This window comes from Hemiscyllium ocellatum, chromosome 8 (assembly GCF_020745735.1).
Source record: "Hemiscyllium ocellatum isolate sHemOce1 chromosome 8, sHemOce1.pat.X.cur, whole genome shotgun sequence".
Lineage (NCBI taxonomy): Eukaryota > Metazoa > Chordata > Chondrichthyes > Orectolobiformes > Hemiscylliidae > Hemiscyllium > Hemiscyllium ocellatum.
In genome coordinates this window covers 112,582,059-112,597,172 of record NC_083408.1, presented here as the reverse complement: position 1 = coordinate 112,597,172, position 15,114 = coordinate 112,582,059, and the positions used below count along the sequence as shown (strand labels likewise).

The 15,114-nt window shown below is 40.9% G+C and overlaps 1 protein-coding gene across 1 annotated transcript in view; it reads left to right on the top strand.

The window, feature by feature from the left end:
• The window catches only part of dicer1 (dicer 1, ribonuclease type III), a 179,553-nt gene extending 173,897 nt beyond the window's left edge, over positions 1-5,656 (top strand). The window contains exons 27-29 of the mRNA XM_060829478.1: positions 484-646; positions 732-807; positions 2,475-5,656. Coding sequence (XP_060685461.1) covers positions 484-646; positions 732-807; positions 2,475-2,640 — 405 coding nt within the window. The 3' untranslated portion in view covers positions 2,641-5,656. The remainder of the gene's footprint in view (positions 1-483; positions 647-731; positions 808-2,474) is intronic.
• Positions 5,657-15,114: the final 9,458 nt, after the last annotated feature.

Here is a 15,114-nt window from a genome sequence, read left to right as displayed (position 1 = left end):
AATTTGCACACAGTAACACCCTATTTATTGGCATTTTTACAATTATTCTTTCATGGGCTGTGGGCACCAATGGCTAGAGCAGTATTTATTGCCCATCCCTAATTACTCTTGAAGGTGATGGTGAGATGCTATCTTAAACTACTGCAATCTGTTGAATAGGTACACCCATAGTGCTGAAGAAGTTGCAGGTTTTTGACCCAGGAGCAGTGAAGGAAAGACAATGTGGTTCCAGATCAGGAATTGCTGGCAAAACTCAGCAGGTCTGGCAGCATCTGTCAGGAGAAGATAGTCAGCATTTCAAGTCTGGTGACTCTTGTTTTATGAAAATCTTAGGCTGTATAATTTTGCTATTCTAACCATTTCAGAATTCATCAATGGTCACTTACTATGTCTCCTGTTCTTGCTGTTCCTTTTTCCGATCTATGCCCTGATTTAACAGCGTTTTTCTGAATGTTTAATGCACTAATTTATTTATTATAAAAGCTAAGAAGATCTGAAGAAGATGAAGAAAAGGAGGAAGATATTGAGGTTCCAAAGGCCATGGGAGATATCTTTGAATCTCTTGCCGGTGCCATCTACATGGATAGCAGGATGTCCTTGGAAACAGTTTGGCAAGTCTATTACCCCATGATGAGACCCTTGATAGGTAGTCGTCCTTATTGTTCTCCCCTTACCATTTCCCTTGTTGCTTTGACTAAGTTGCTAATACCTCAACGTGTTTCCTATTTTAGAGAAATTTTCAGCAAATGTACCCCGTTCCCCTGTTCGTGAGTTGTTGGAGATGGAGCCAGAGACTGCCAAGTTCAGGTAAGGAGTGGACGAAACATCCTTGAGAAATGGGCAAGAAAAGTGGCTCAAAATATTTAGCAGGTACACTAGTGTGTGAAAGAGGGGATCGGGCAGTGTTTCACCTAGATCTCATGTGACCGGGTAGTGTTCCACCCAGATCGTCAGTTTTCTGTTTTGAATGCTGTGCCTTTTTCTTTTCTTGGAGATTCACTTTAGCTCTTTCAAAGATAGTTAAACTCTGTGACCAGAGAAGAAATTAAATATACAATGTTTGTGTTGTTGCAATAAGTCCACTCTAAGTTATCAAGAATATCAACATCCAGTTTGAGCAAGGAGAAACACTTAACAGTGCAAAGTATTCTAAATTGCTGAGGGATCTTTCACATAATTTATTAGGGTGTTTAGGTGACTTAACTGAACACATGAAAAAGAGCACAGGGACCATTCAGACCCTCCTCTCTGTCTATGCAAATTTTTAAAAATATGTCTCTGTCCTTTTCCCTGACTTCTGTATCCACATGAACCTCTCACTAGTGAATATCAACACACAGAATTCATTTGGATCTGTACCTACATCTTTCTGCTTCCCTCAGAAGTTACCACAGTGGTCCTTAGTGGGCTGTACTACTTTCCTAGTTATCCTTTTACTCTTCACGTACTTGTGAAATAAATTAGGAGTTTCATTTTACTTGCAATTATTCTTTCGTGTCCCCTTTTTCGTTTTGCCTTGCATAAACTGTATTCCCTTGGACTTGTTCTATTTTGAGCCCTTGGTATCTGCCATAAGCCTCCCTTTTTCTCTTTATCCAATTCTGCATATCCCTTGATATCCAGGGTTTACTGAATTTGTTTGTCCTACCCTTTACCTTTATTGGTACATGTTGGCCTTGAACACTCCATTTCCTACTTGCATAATTCCACTGCTCTTTTACAAACAGACTTAAAAGTATCAACTCCAAGTCCACTCTAGCCAAATTATACCTAATCTTATTAAAATCAGCCTTCGCCCAGTTGAGAACTTTAATTTCAGGCTCATCCTTTTCCTTTTCTGTAACAATCTTCAATCTAATGGAGTTATGATCACTGTCTGCAAAATATTTCACCATACTGCTGCTCGCATTAATTTCCAGCTTTAGTTCTCTCTCTTCTTTCACCCCCAGTCAACTCCACAGTGTTCAGGAGTCAACTTAGTCTTCGTGGTAATGAAGAGCTTATAATTTCCCAAATCTGTGTCAGCAGTATGGGCAAGAAGTGCAGTTTGTCTGCTGGAACTCCTCTGTTCTGTCCATAAGTCATGCTGAGCAGATAGCTGCTGAATTAGAACGTGTGTGTTATTGGAAATGTATAAAGTACAAGTTATAGCAATATCTTTAAGGACAGTGCACCTGGAAGGAATTTATATCAACTTTACCTGCTTAACTTGAAGTTAGGAGAGAGCTAAATTTCAAACCTATAATTTTCTGATCAAGAGGCAAGCCACAGATGTTGAAGGCAAATTTAATGCATGCTTTCTTCATTCCATCTGTCAATATTTGTACATATTTATATAGTTATTGATTTTTGACAGATAGTAAGCAGGATTGTAAAACTTGTAATAATCAGTTTTACTTGTTTTGAAGAGTAGGAATGTTTAACCATTCTGTAATTGATACTTTTTTTTAATGTAAATTCTGTTGTTTTTGAAGTCCTGCAGAAAGAACTTACGACGGAAAAGTCCGTGTCACCGTGGAGGTGGTTGGCAAAGGCAAGTTCAAAGGTGTTGGCCGCAGTTACAGGATCGCCAAGTCTGCAGCTGCCCGGAGAGCACTCCGGAGCCTGAAGGCAAATCAGCCTCCACTGCAGAATAGCTGAGACCCTTTCTCCCAACCTCCAGGCCAACCCAGCCCCTTCATCAGCTCACCTGAGGTTACACCACACGAGTCTGGGTCAAAAGAGTCATTCTATGAAGGTGTAAAGTGTTTGTACTACAGTAGTATAATTTAGGAATAATCGTAGTTTATAGTAAGTTCTTGCGCGAACACAATCCTGCCCCCCCCTCCTCCTTTTGCTAGATTAATCACAAGAGTGCTTTATATTCATTTTGCAACCATTTAACAGTTGTCAGGTCCCCCTATGTTTACTTAATTTTTTTATTAATAGAAGCTTTTGCTTGTTGTTTAGTGAGCCAGGAAGCTTATGCTGGAAAGTGATTAGTTATTAGATTGCACATTTTTACTAATCTTGAAATTCTCGACCTGTGCACTAGTGCCAGTCCAGCCACAGTGTGTAAAACTGTTGTGTATGAGCTGGTAAGAGAGAGCGAGTGAGTGTGCCAGTATTGTCCTGTTTCCTTGTCATCCTTTCACATTTTGAGATGGCATTTCCAATCCTTGTTTTGCACTTAATTTAAATAGGAACAGGTTCCACTTAAAGCGACTGGCATTTTCAGTAGCATTTGTTCAACATAATGCCACATATTGAGTCTCTTGCATTTAATCAAAAGGGTTTTGCCTTAATTGAACGTAACCCCACTTGTTTTTTTCCTAAACCTTTTGATACATTTCTATAGCTGATTTTACATTCCCATTTAATACACATATTGTATGATAATTAACCACAGCCCTTGACTGACCTCTTTTGGAGCTGTGGCTGTGTAACTTATTGCAGAGCTAGAGGTAGCTGCACATATATTTTAATACAGATTAAATGGTTCCAGATACTTAGAGTCAAGGTGTTGAAAATTTTCTTTGATGCAAGAAGCAGCTAAATTTACACTATGTGGTCTTTGGGGAAAGTGTGCATTGTGCTGACAATGTGAGTGCGGTGCTTCCAAACGCAAGCAACGTGAAGTAGATGGTGCAGTACAGAAACTGTCACATTCATGACACAGCAACTTTAGACATATCATTCAAAATATATGCTGCAGAATTTTGTAAGAACCGTTGAAAGGGTTTTTTAATTAATATGAGCACCTTTCCATTTCTAAGGGGGTGGGGATTAATGTACACATACATGCATATATACAGCATACAAGACACATGGTACATGCATATACAATGCACGCAGACAAAAAAAGACAGATGAGTACAACACATGCATATGACTATCCTCAACATCTGTCTATAGCACCTAACAGTTGACTTTTACACCAAAGCTGTGTTTGTGAAGAAGCGCATTCATGTTCCATTAGTTTCATTTGTTTTTCTCTTCAAAAGCGGCACAAGCAAGAAAAATGAAATCCTGTGACAAAAGACGATCATGTTTAATCAGTCTTCAGCGTTCAAGCTTTTAAAAAAAGGATGCATCCTACTTGGCTCGGCTCAAAATTGTAGTTACATTTTCAGTAGTTACCAGTTAGGCGTTCTTCCCTTTAAATACCTCAGTTCTTAATTGCATGCGTTTTTGATTTCTCGTTTATTTTGGTGCTATGTTTTTATTATGCTTGAAATGTTTAAAAAATAATTGTTTTTGCACTGTAACTATAATACCTCTTTTAATTTACTTTTTTTAAAAAATTGTTTGAGAATTTCATCCCAGTACACTCTAAATAATTCTTTCAAGTTATCTGCAGTCGTCACCACCCAACCACCATGATATGCTTCAGATTTCAAGAGCTAGCCATTTTTTTTTGTTGGTCTCTTGAGTTGGAGATAGAAATTTGAAATACGTATGTTGAGGTGTTCCTTTTTTTTTGCATCCCATTCTGTCCCTTTTCCTTTCACTTTATTTGAAAAGGTAAAGTCATTTATCCTGTCCACTTAGCAGTTTTAATAAGTGGGTACTTTTTAAAGTAGAAGCTGAAAAATGTGTAAGTGATTTTAATACTTCTGTCATATGTGTATTGTCTTACTGATTGGCATAAACTCATTTTAATTCATAACATGATACAGAAGATGGATTTGTATCTGTTTTTATGCTCTGTTATTACCCTAATTTTGTTAGAAAGATCTTTCATTCTGTGGGCGTAGACCTAGGCGAGCACTCATCTATGTATACATCTATTTTTAATTTACTTGGCAAAAACTGCTATGTCAAACAGTGTGCCACAAGTTTGGGAGTATTTCCAGTATTAACAGTGCATCACACTTTATTGAAATCCACAGAAGTGTGAGGTTATTTATGGCATGTGCATTCATTGTGAAACCATTTTTTCTCATTGTAACTGAACAATCTACATTTACTTTAAAGTCCTAATCAATGCTGCAGTTTAATTCCTCCTTGTCTTTGTCGAGGCACAAAACAGTTTTTTTTTGTCCCCTTCGCCGTTGTATACATGTAGCACGATTTAAGCATTGCACTTGGCACCATGCTTTACCTCATTTCAAACGAGAAATGTATATGCTAATATGCTTAACAGAAACAATGATTTTTTTATTTTCGGTTTGGGCCTTGCTGCTGTTATAACTGCTAAGGTTTTTTATGTAAAAGATAATTAACTTGCTATCTATTGTGTGCCTGCAGTCCCTCACTCACTGTACAATACATGACTTTAATGCACTCGAACTTCATAGCATCAGCGGGTCAGCAGCAGTGGCAGAAACTTATTGTTTTGTTGGTATTTTGTAGCAGAATGATAACTGTGATTTATTAAAGGAAGAAGAGAAAGAATGCGTGTTTGCGAGGCGTTTGAGTATTTGCAGGCGTTTGCTGTACTGTAAATAGTGTGATTTTAAAGCACCTGTAGCAGAATGGGAGTGGATACGAAATGTATTGAAACTAAATTAAGTGCATCATCATATGCTGCAGCAGTCTTTAAGGGACATGGAATATATCTCATTCATACTGTAAACTCGCTGCAGAGATTTGCATTCTGCACCTTATGGATCACAATTTTACCTTTTAATAGTTTCTTTTTGTAATTGTAGCTGAATATCTACAATAAAGTATGGTCTGGTTGTTCATTATTTTGAAGCCTGGTGATTTCAGTGTATGTATCAAAAGTTTTTTTGTGTTTTCAATAACACTATCATCTGTGAGCAGAGAAACCTGACAGTTAAAGAGCAGAGGAGTGAAACTTATTTTACTCGGTTACTGGTAGATTACTTGACGAAATTTACAAAAGATGATCCAATTGGTCAATGCCATTACTCAAGTTCCACATATGCCTCCTCTCACTCATCCCTGTTCCTCTAACCTCAGCATTACTTTCTTTTTCTTCAGTTTCTCAAGTACTTATTAGCTTGCCCTTAAATGCATCCATATCATTTGCCACAAGGTAGGGAGTTCATGTTCTCTAAGATTTTTTCAAAATTCCCTAGTTAGGTTTTTAATAACTTTTGTTTATGACACCTGGTTTTCTTCTCTCCCACATATGGAAGCACCTTGTTTATGCCTGCTTTATCAAACCCCATTTAGTTATTTTAAAGACCTTAATTGGATCATGTCTTTCTGAGAGAAGTAAACTAGCCCAACCTCTTCAATATTTCCAGATTAGAATGAATCCGTTTTGGTAGCATTGTTGTAAAGCTTTTGTACCTCCATGTTCCTTTCTGTAATACAGAAGGCCAGGGACTGTGTGTGGAGCTTCAATTTGAGAAGAAATCCATCAGATCAGCTTGTGTTGCACATCATTCCACAGTCACCGTGTGGCCTTCTGCAAGGAGCAAGAAGATTGGCAATCTATTGCTTCTCCTCTCTGGCAATGTCAAATGGCACACACCTGACAAACTCCCATACCCCTCCTCACCCCGCTCAAAATAAAATTATTTGCTTCCTTCGATCTCACTGGGAAAAAGATATTCGACTGAAGTCAATCACCAAATCAGTTGTCTCTAGTGCTGTGCCTTGCAAATTATCAAGACATCTGTGGTTTGTACTGCTAAGCTGTTTTACATGGCAAATTTTAGATCATATCCTCTGTCTCCATTTTGTTCTATATGTTTTGATTTCCTGGTTAATTGGTCTCAATTCTTTCTTTAGTGTTGCATTTAGGAGGCCAATCTAGCCATCCACACCTCAAAATGACAAATTCTGTTTCTTTCTTGCATCCATTATTACACTCTGGTTTTTTGTGCTGTAAAATCTTTAATTTCTCTCTCCATCTGCATGATCACATGCCTTCCATTTTACTTTTCCTGCCTTGTCTCTTCCCAACCACTTCCAATGATTTGAACATTACATTTTATTGTAATTCTGTTTCTCTTTAGTTCTGAACAAAGGTCATGTTGACTTGAAGCATTAGATGGAATCCTGTGAGGATTTGACCAAAGTGAGCTATGGCAAGATGGTGGCATAATCAGAGAGGATGTTCAGTGAGACCCACTTGATATCAGGATCATCTAACCATATCTTGTATGCTTTTTACAAGTGGTGTGACATTGGCAGTGGCAAGGTCCCAATTGATGCTCATTGTTGCTTGTGAGATGTCGTTTTGACAGTCTAACTTGTCACAGCTTATGTTTATATATGTCATACAAACTAGACTGGGAAATCTTGACACAGAAGTCAGAATGGGTTCTTGACTGATTCAACTTGCCGCTTAGTCTAAAAGACCTGGACGTAACATACCATCAGCTCAGGTTTGCTTCATGGGCACTGACCAAGATCTGCCCACATCCATGGACAACGGTATTGACACATGCTAGCACTGGAACCCCTCTGATCCACTTAACAAGTCACTTCTGCATTTCAGTGTTGCACCTTGGACTACATTGGCAACTCATTGTAATGCTGCATCATGAGCATTTTGCACTCCGGAATGCACACACCCCTCATGGCCTGGACTGGGCTGCAGCTCTCAGGTCTTCAACTGTCACTGCTCATTCAGAGCTTATCTAGATGCATACAGCAGTCATGCCCCCCTCAGCCACAGATGCCAGGTTCACGTTATGACTGTCCTGTCTTGCTATTCTGAGCAGGCACAAACTTGAGCTTATCAAGGCTCAGCAGGCCCCAATCATTCAAAGATGATGGTACCTGACAAGTTGGGACAGAAATCTGGTGACTTTTGCCATCAGGACAGAAATAGATTAGTGTGTTGGAAAAGCACAGCAGGTCAGGCAGCATCCGAGGAGCAGGCAAATTGATGTTTCGGGCAAAAGCCCTTCATCAGGAATTAGAGCTGCAGTGAGTTTGGTAACAAGCTCTTGTGAGAATCACCATCAGACCTGATGTGGTTTACACTTTAAACCCAAAAAAAAGTAAGATTCAGACCTCTCAAGATGTTGCCTGACTTGCTGAGATTTCTAGTAGTTTTTCTTCTATTTTTGCATGTTAAAATGAGCTGTTCAGCTGAGAGGTTTTTAAAAAAAGAAAATTACAAAGGGAAAAGAGATGAAAAGGAACAAAATTTAGTAGTTGCTCCCAAAGTAGGAGTTAAACCAGCTGTGAATGAACCCAGGCTTGGTTAGTTTCAGGAATTTGGCAGATAACATAAAGCTGGGTGGAAGGGTGAGCTGTGAGGAGGATGCACAAATTTTGCAGTGTGATTTAGTGCAGGCTGAGTTAGTGGACAGATGCATGGGAGATGCAGCATAATGTGGAGAAAGAGGAGGTTACCCACTTTGGTAGCAAAAATAGGAAGGATAGATAAATATTATTTGAATGACCTGCAAATTGAGACAAAGAAGTGCTCAACAAAATCTTGATGTCCCTGTACACCAGCTACTGAAAGTAAGTGTGCAGATGCAGCAAGCAGTAAAGAAGGCAAACTGTATGACAGCCTTTAAAGCAAGGGGACTTGAGTACAGGAACAAGGATGCCTTGTAGCGATTGTGACTCCAGACCCACAGCAATTTGGGTGACTCTGAACTGCCCTCTGGGCAATTAGGGACAAATAACAAATGCTGGCCAAGCTAGCAACTTCTTTATCCACAGAATGAATAAAACAAAAAATCCATTGAAGATGAATGTGAAGCCTGCGCAGATACTGTTAGTAAAAGTTGTCCTGTGAAAAGATGTCAGTGAAAAGATTAAACAGTCTTTCTGGCAGCAAGGTGCCTTGGTGGTTAGTGCTGGTGCCTCATGGCACCAGGGATCCGGGTTTGATTCCAGCCTCCATTCCAACAACCGGCTGTGAAGTTTGCACATTCTCCCTGTGTCTACATGGGTGTCCTCCCACAGTCCAAAAGATGTGCAGGTCTGGCAATTTGGTATGACCAATTCACCTTCGTGTCGGTTGCATTAGTCAGAGGGAAATGGGTCTGGGTGGGTTACTCTTCGGAGGGATTGTATGGACTTGTTGGGCCAAGTGGTCTGTTTCCACACTGTAGGAATTCTGTAACCATTATACAAGGCATTGATAAAGCCACACCCAGAGTATTCTGTGCAGTTTTGGTCTCATCTGAGAAAGGATGCTCTTACTATAAAGAGAGTACAGCAAACATTTACCAGATTGATTCCTGGAGTGGCAGGAATGACATGAAAAGAGGTTGAATCAGTTAGAATTATATTCTCTAGTGATTAGAACAATTAGAACAATTTCAGACAAACGTCTGAAATTCTAACAGGACGAGACCGGTTAGATGCAGTAAGTGTGTTCCCAGTGGTGGAAGAGTCCAGGATTAGGGGTCATAGTTTGAGAATGGAGGTAAATCTTTTCAGACTGAAATGAGAAGCTTTCTTGCTTAGAGTGGTGAGCCTTTGGACGTCACTACCACAATGAGAGGTTGAGGCCAAAATATGTTTTCAAGGAGATAGATGGCTCTAGTGGCTAAATGAATACAGGGGAAACAGCAGAATTAGGTTATTACTTTGATGATCAGCCATGAACATGTTGAATGGTGAAACAGGCTCAAGAGCTCAAATGGTATAAATATTTTCTATGTTTCTACCACTAATACTCAGCAGCAGCACTGTGTACTATCTATAAGATACACTGCAGAAGTTCACCAGAGATCCTAAGACAGCACCTTCTAAACCCATGACCACTTCCATCCAGAAAAGGTTTTGATACCGGGGGCATATTTTTAAGATGAGAAGAGAAAGATCTCAAAAAGATATGAGGGGCAATTTCTTTTACACACAGTTTTTGTGTGGTTTGAACTTCTAGAGGAAGTGATGGGTGCGGGTACAATGTTTAAAAGACATTGAGGTAAGTACACGAATAAGAAATGTTTGGAGAGATATGGGCCGAGCATAGGCAGGCAGGACTAGTTTAGTTTGAGATTATAGTCGGCATGGACTGGTTGAACTGGTGGGTCTGTTTCTGTCCTGTATGGCTCAATAACAAGGGCAGCTAATAGATGGGAATACTACCACCTTCAAGCTCCCCCTTCCAATCCACTCACTATTCTGACTTGAAAATATACCAGTGTCATTGAGTCAGTAATCATGGAATTCCCTCCCTGAGGTTATTTTGGGCCCACCTGCATCTCACGGATTGCAATACTTCAAAAAGGCAACTCTATCCCACCTTCTGAAGGGCAATTAGGGACTCCCAGCCAACAATTCTCATCCCACAAGTAAATAAAACATAAACTTTGGATAGAAGGTCCCACAAAGGATGTTAATTTCTTTTTGTTATGTGAAATGGAGACATCCCTCCCATAAAAATAGGCAGTCCTGAATATGAAGTTCCCTTGTTAGCTTTTGATAACAACACTGTGGTGAAAAATGGAGGTTATCCATGTTGAAGAAGATTAATCACTTGGCTTGGAGGTTGAAGAGCTCCTGGCAGAAAGAATCCCAATCATAGAATATTACAGAATGAGCCAACTTTGCCTGCTAAGACTGTATTTGCTCTGTCAAATAGTCCCAATTCCTGACTCTGACTTCATTTTTTTTCACATTTAAATTCAGTTTGGAAAGACACTCATCAAAAATAAAACTTCACCATGAATGCAAAACTTGATACAAATATAAAAACTCTGAAATCCTATCTTGGGTGGTCCTCTTCCCATTTCCCACTCTCACATCCCTTCCCACCCATCCCCTTTGTAACAACTACATCTGTCTACTTGTGAAACTTGAATGTCAAGCACAGTAGTGTCTTAAGGCATGCTCCTTGGAACTTAAATTACTGTTGTTTTTAATGGCGCAGGGCTCTGTGTCTTGGATCCTTGTCAAAGCTATTACAGCCATGACTCCTGTAAGTTAAAACCAACATTCAGACTTTTACACAGCCAAATCAGCAAATCCTGTGAAGACAGGGCTAAGCATCTCATGATGTGTCAACATTTTCTAGCTCCCCACAGGAGGCATTTGGCAAAAATATCATCTTTTCATGATCCGCTGATGAGCTTGCAGAGTGAACTGAACCCAAACTTCTTGGCAGCAAACTGGATTTTTCACACTTAAATAATGCAATTTTGTTTGAGGGGTTTTAGGAGATGGTTTTAGCTAGAGCATTAGTAAGGGACTGTACTGGAATTACTCTGCTCAACCCTGGCCCCTGCAACTCCCTGCTGTGACTTGTGGTGGAAACCAATGAGAGGGAGGAATAATCAAACATAGACTCTTTCTTACCCCATCGTGATCAGCAGCTATATGTAGAAGCAGTGTGAGGAGAACATCAAGCACTGCAGCAATACAAATTAATAGTTTATTCATTGGTTGGCACCCATATAATTGTGTCGATCTGATGTGCACATGGAAATGGTGCTCCTAGGACTTGCTGTATAATACTTCATATTCACCGTGAATGCATTACTACTTGATGTGCAATTATATTGTTATATAGAGTGCTGGTATTGAATAAAAAAGTAATGTTTATCAGGCCTCAAACAAGTTTTGTTTTTTATAATCGGAATGTGAGATCATCTAAACAGCATTCAGAGTCTTGGTGTAACATCTCATGTCAAAGACAGCACTTCTGACAATGCTGCACTCCCTTAAGAGCTGCACTCATACGCCAGCTGGCATACATGCTTAAATACGGGAAGGAAGCTAGAAACTATAACTATTCAGAGCTCACAGTCAAGAAAGACTAGCACTCGGTCAGGCATGCACGCTGTTGAAAATGTGCAGACGACCTTAACTTGTTTCCTTGCCTTATAAAATTTGTATAGAACAAAGTCTGGAGCAGAGCCCTTCTGTTATTTAGTTAAGCATATTCCTATTCCTGTTTGTAGGTACTTTGTCTTGATATCAGCCACAAGAGGGTGTCTGAGAGCAGTTTGCTAAAGGATTTGTCTGACATTTACTCCCATTTTTAATGGTTGAAAGCATCACACTTCCCACAGCAGACTTCCATATGTCAGCATTTTCACCCTCAATGTTAGAGGGTCACATATCATGTGATATTATCATATGGCAAAGAAGAACTTTTTTGTAGGTCTCATTCTAGTGCTAAGTCTTAAACAAAAAAAGTACTTAGTAGCGGGATTCAGAAACACAGCTGAATCCTGCCAATGTGCCTAAAACTAAATTTGCTGTGACTTTTAGAATGTTCTGTTGAAGCTTTTCACCTACTCTTGTCTTCCTGACCATACAAACCAAGGCAAGAACTCCCTAAAAGCACTGGGTATACTTTGCTCATCAAGACTGCAATGGTTCATCTCCCCCAGCACCTTCACCCCCCGCCCCCACCAATCTCCGCTATTGTATAAATGCTGCCACTCAACTTTGATGAAGAGTCATCTAGAGTTGAAATGTTAGCTTGCCCTCTCTCCATGGATGCTGACTGACCCGCTGTGATCTCCAGCATTTGTTGTTTAAAGTGGTTTGTGAAGACTGTCGTATTCCTTTATTCGATGTAAACGTATTGATTATATGACCAGGATTGGTGATATGAAAATGTCGGTTCTTTCTTGGAAAATAACTCTGCCTGCATGCAAAGTCAAATGGGAGAACAGTGTATACGTATCTGACTTCAATGACTGCTGTTGCGTGCTCTGTACAGCATCATAGATAGTGATTGGCAGCATTTTAAGGTAGACTGTTTTAAAGGTATGTTCACCTCATATCTCAAGACTATATGAAACAGTAACCAAGAGTAGGCCATTCAACCCTGAGCCTGCTCTGCCTTTCAGTGGGAGCATGGCTGATCCAACATTCCTCATGGCCATTTTCCTGCCCTTGCTCCATAACCCCTGATTCTCCAACTGATCGAGAATCTTTCTATCTCTAGTTTAAGATTAGATTCCCTACAGTGTGGAAACAGGCCTTTTAGCCCAACCAGTCTACACCAACCCTCCGCAGAGTAACCCACCCAGTCTCATTGCCCTCTGACTAATGCATCTAACACTATGGGCAATTTAGCATGGCTAATTCACCTAACCTGCACATATTTGGACTGTGAGAGGAAACCGACATAGTCACAGGAACAATGTGCAAACTCCACACAGACAGTTACCCGTGGCTGGAATCAAACCCAGGTCCCTGGCACTGTAAGGCAGCAGTGCTAACCACTAAGCCACCATGCTGTTTAAATATACGCTAGGACTCTGTCCCCAGAACTCACCGTGGCAAGGAGTTCCAAAGACACTCGACCCTCTTAAGAGAAGGAATTCTCCTCATCTTCAAATTGGCACCCCTTTATTCCGAGACTGTGCCCTCCGGTCCTGGACTCTCCCATGAAGGGGCACATCCCTCTCAGCATTTACCATGTTAAGCCCTTTAGTGATCCGACATGTTTCAATGAGAACTCTTGTTCTTCTAAACTCCAGTGAGGACCAACCTGTTTAGTCTTTGTTCATTAAACAATTCCTCCATACCGGGGATCATCCTGAGCTGATTCCAATAGAATGATATCTTTCCTTAAATAAGGGATCAAAACTGCTCAAAATAGACCAGATTTGATCTCACCAGCTCCTTATATAGTTGCAGTAAGAGTTGCTTACCTGTATGCACTAACCGGCTTGAAGTAAGGGCCAACTTTGCAGTAAGACTAACTCAGAACTGAGGAGGGTCACTGGACCTTAAGATTGATTTCTCTTCACAGGTGCTGAACTTTTCCAGCGACTTATGTTTTTGTTTCTGATTAACAGTATCCACAATTCTTTCATTTTTTTATTCCATTAGCCTTCCTGATTCCTCAATGATGGAAGAGCCCAGCACATCAGTGCAATAGATAAGGCTGAAGCTTTCACAGCAATCTTCAGTCAGAAATGCTGAGTGGATAATCCATCTCGGTCTCCTCCAATGGTCCTGATTCCTGAAGAAGGGCTTATGCCTGAAACGTCGAATCTCCTGTTCCTTGGATGCTGCCTGACCTGCTGAGCTTTTCCAGCAACACATTTTCAGCTCTGATACTCCAGCATCTGCAGACCTCACTTTCCCCAGCATCACAGATACCAGTCTCCAGCCAATACGATTCAGTCCACATGATATCAAGAAATGGTTGGCGACACTGGAAATTGCAAAGGCTACAGGTCCTGACAACATTCCACCAATAATACTCAAGACTTGTGCTCCAGAATGTGCTGCTGTCTGAGCCAAGCTCTTCCAGTACAGTTACAACACTGGCGTCTACCCGCCAATGTGGAAAATTGCCCAGGTATGTCCTGTACACAAAAAGCAGGACAAATCCAACCCATCCAATTACACCTCCATCAGTCTACTTGATCATCAGTAAAGTGATGGGCAGTGTCATCAATCATGCTATCAAGCAGTACCTGCACAGCAATAACCTGCTCAGTGACACCCAGTTTGGGTTCTACCAGGGCCACGCAGCTCCTGACCTCATTATAGCCTTGGTTCAAACACGGACAAAAGAGCGGAATTCCAGAGGGGAGGGGAGAGGGACAGCCCTTGACATCAAGGCAGCATTCGACCGAGTGTGGTATCAAGGAACCCAAACAAAACTGGAATTAATGGGTATCAAGAGCAAACTCCCTGCTGGTAGGAGTCATACCTGGGACATAGGAAGATGATTGTGGTTGTTGGAGGTCAGTCACCTCAGCTCCAAGACATCGTTGCAGGAATTTCTCAAGGTAGTGTCCTAGGCCCAACCACCTTCAGCAGCTTCAAAGATATCCTTCCCTCCATCGTAGGGTCAGAAGTGGGGATGTTTGCTGATGATTAACAAAGTTCAGCACCATTCACGACTCTCAGATACTGAAGCAGTCCGTGCTCAACAATATCCAGGCTTGGGCTGACAAGTGGCAAGTAACATCCACGCCACACAAATTCTAGGCAATGACCTTCACCAATAAGAGACAATGTAACCACTGCCCCCTCTAGCCTCCCATCCTGCCTCAATTCCCTGCAATTTACCTACTGACAACAGTTCCACAGCAGAAACCATTTCCCCAACTATACCCTCATCCCTGGAACATCTAGATGACAAGACACCTGTGCCAGACTCCTGCTCATCGACTACAGCTCCGCCTTCAACGCCATAGTCCCTTCCAGACTGATCTCAAAACTCCACCCTCTGCAACTGTTTCCTCAGCTTCCTGACCCACAGACCGCAATCTGAGAAGATAGACAATAGCACCTTCTCCACAATAGTCATGATTTGGAGAT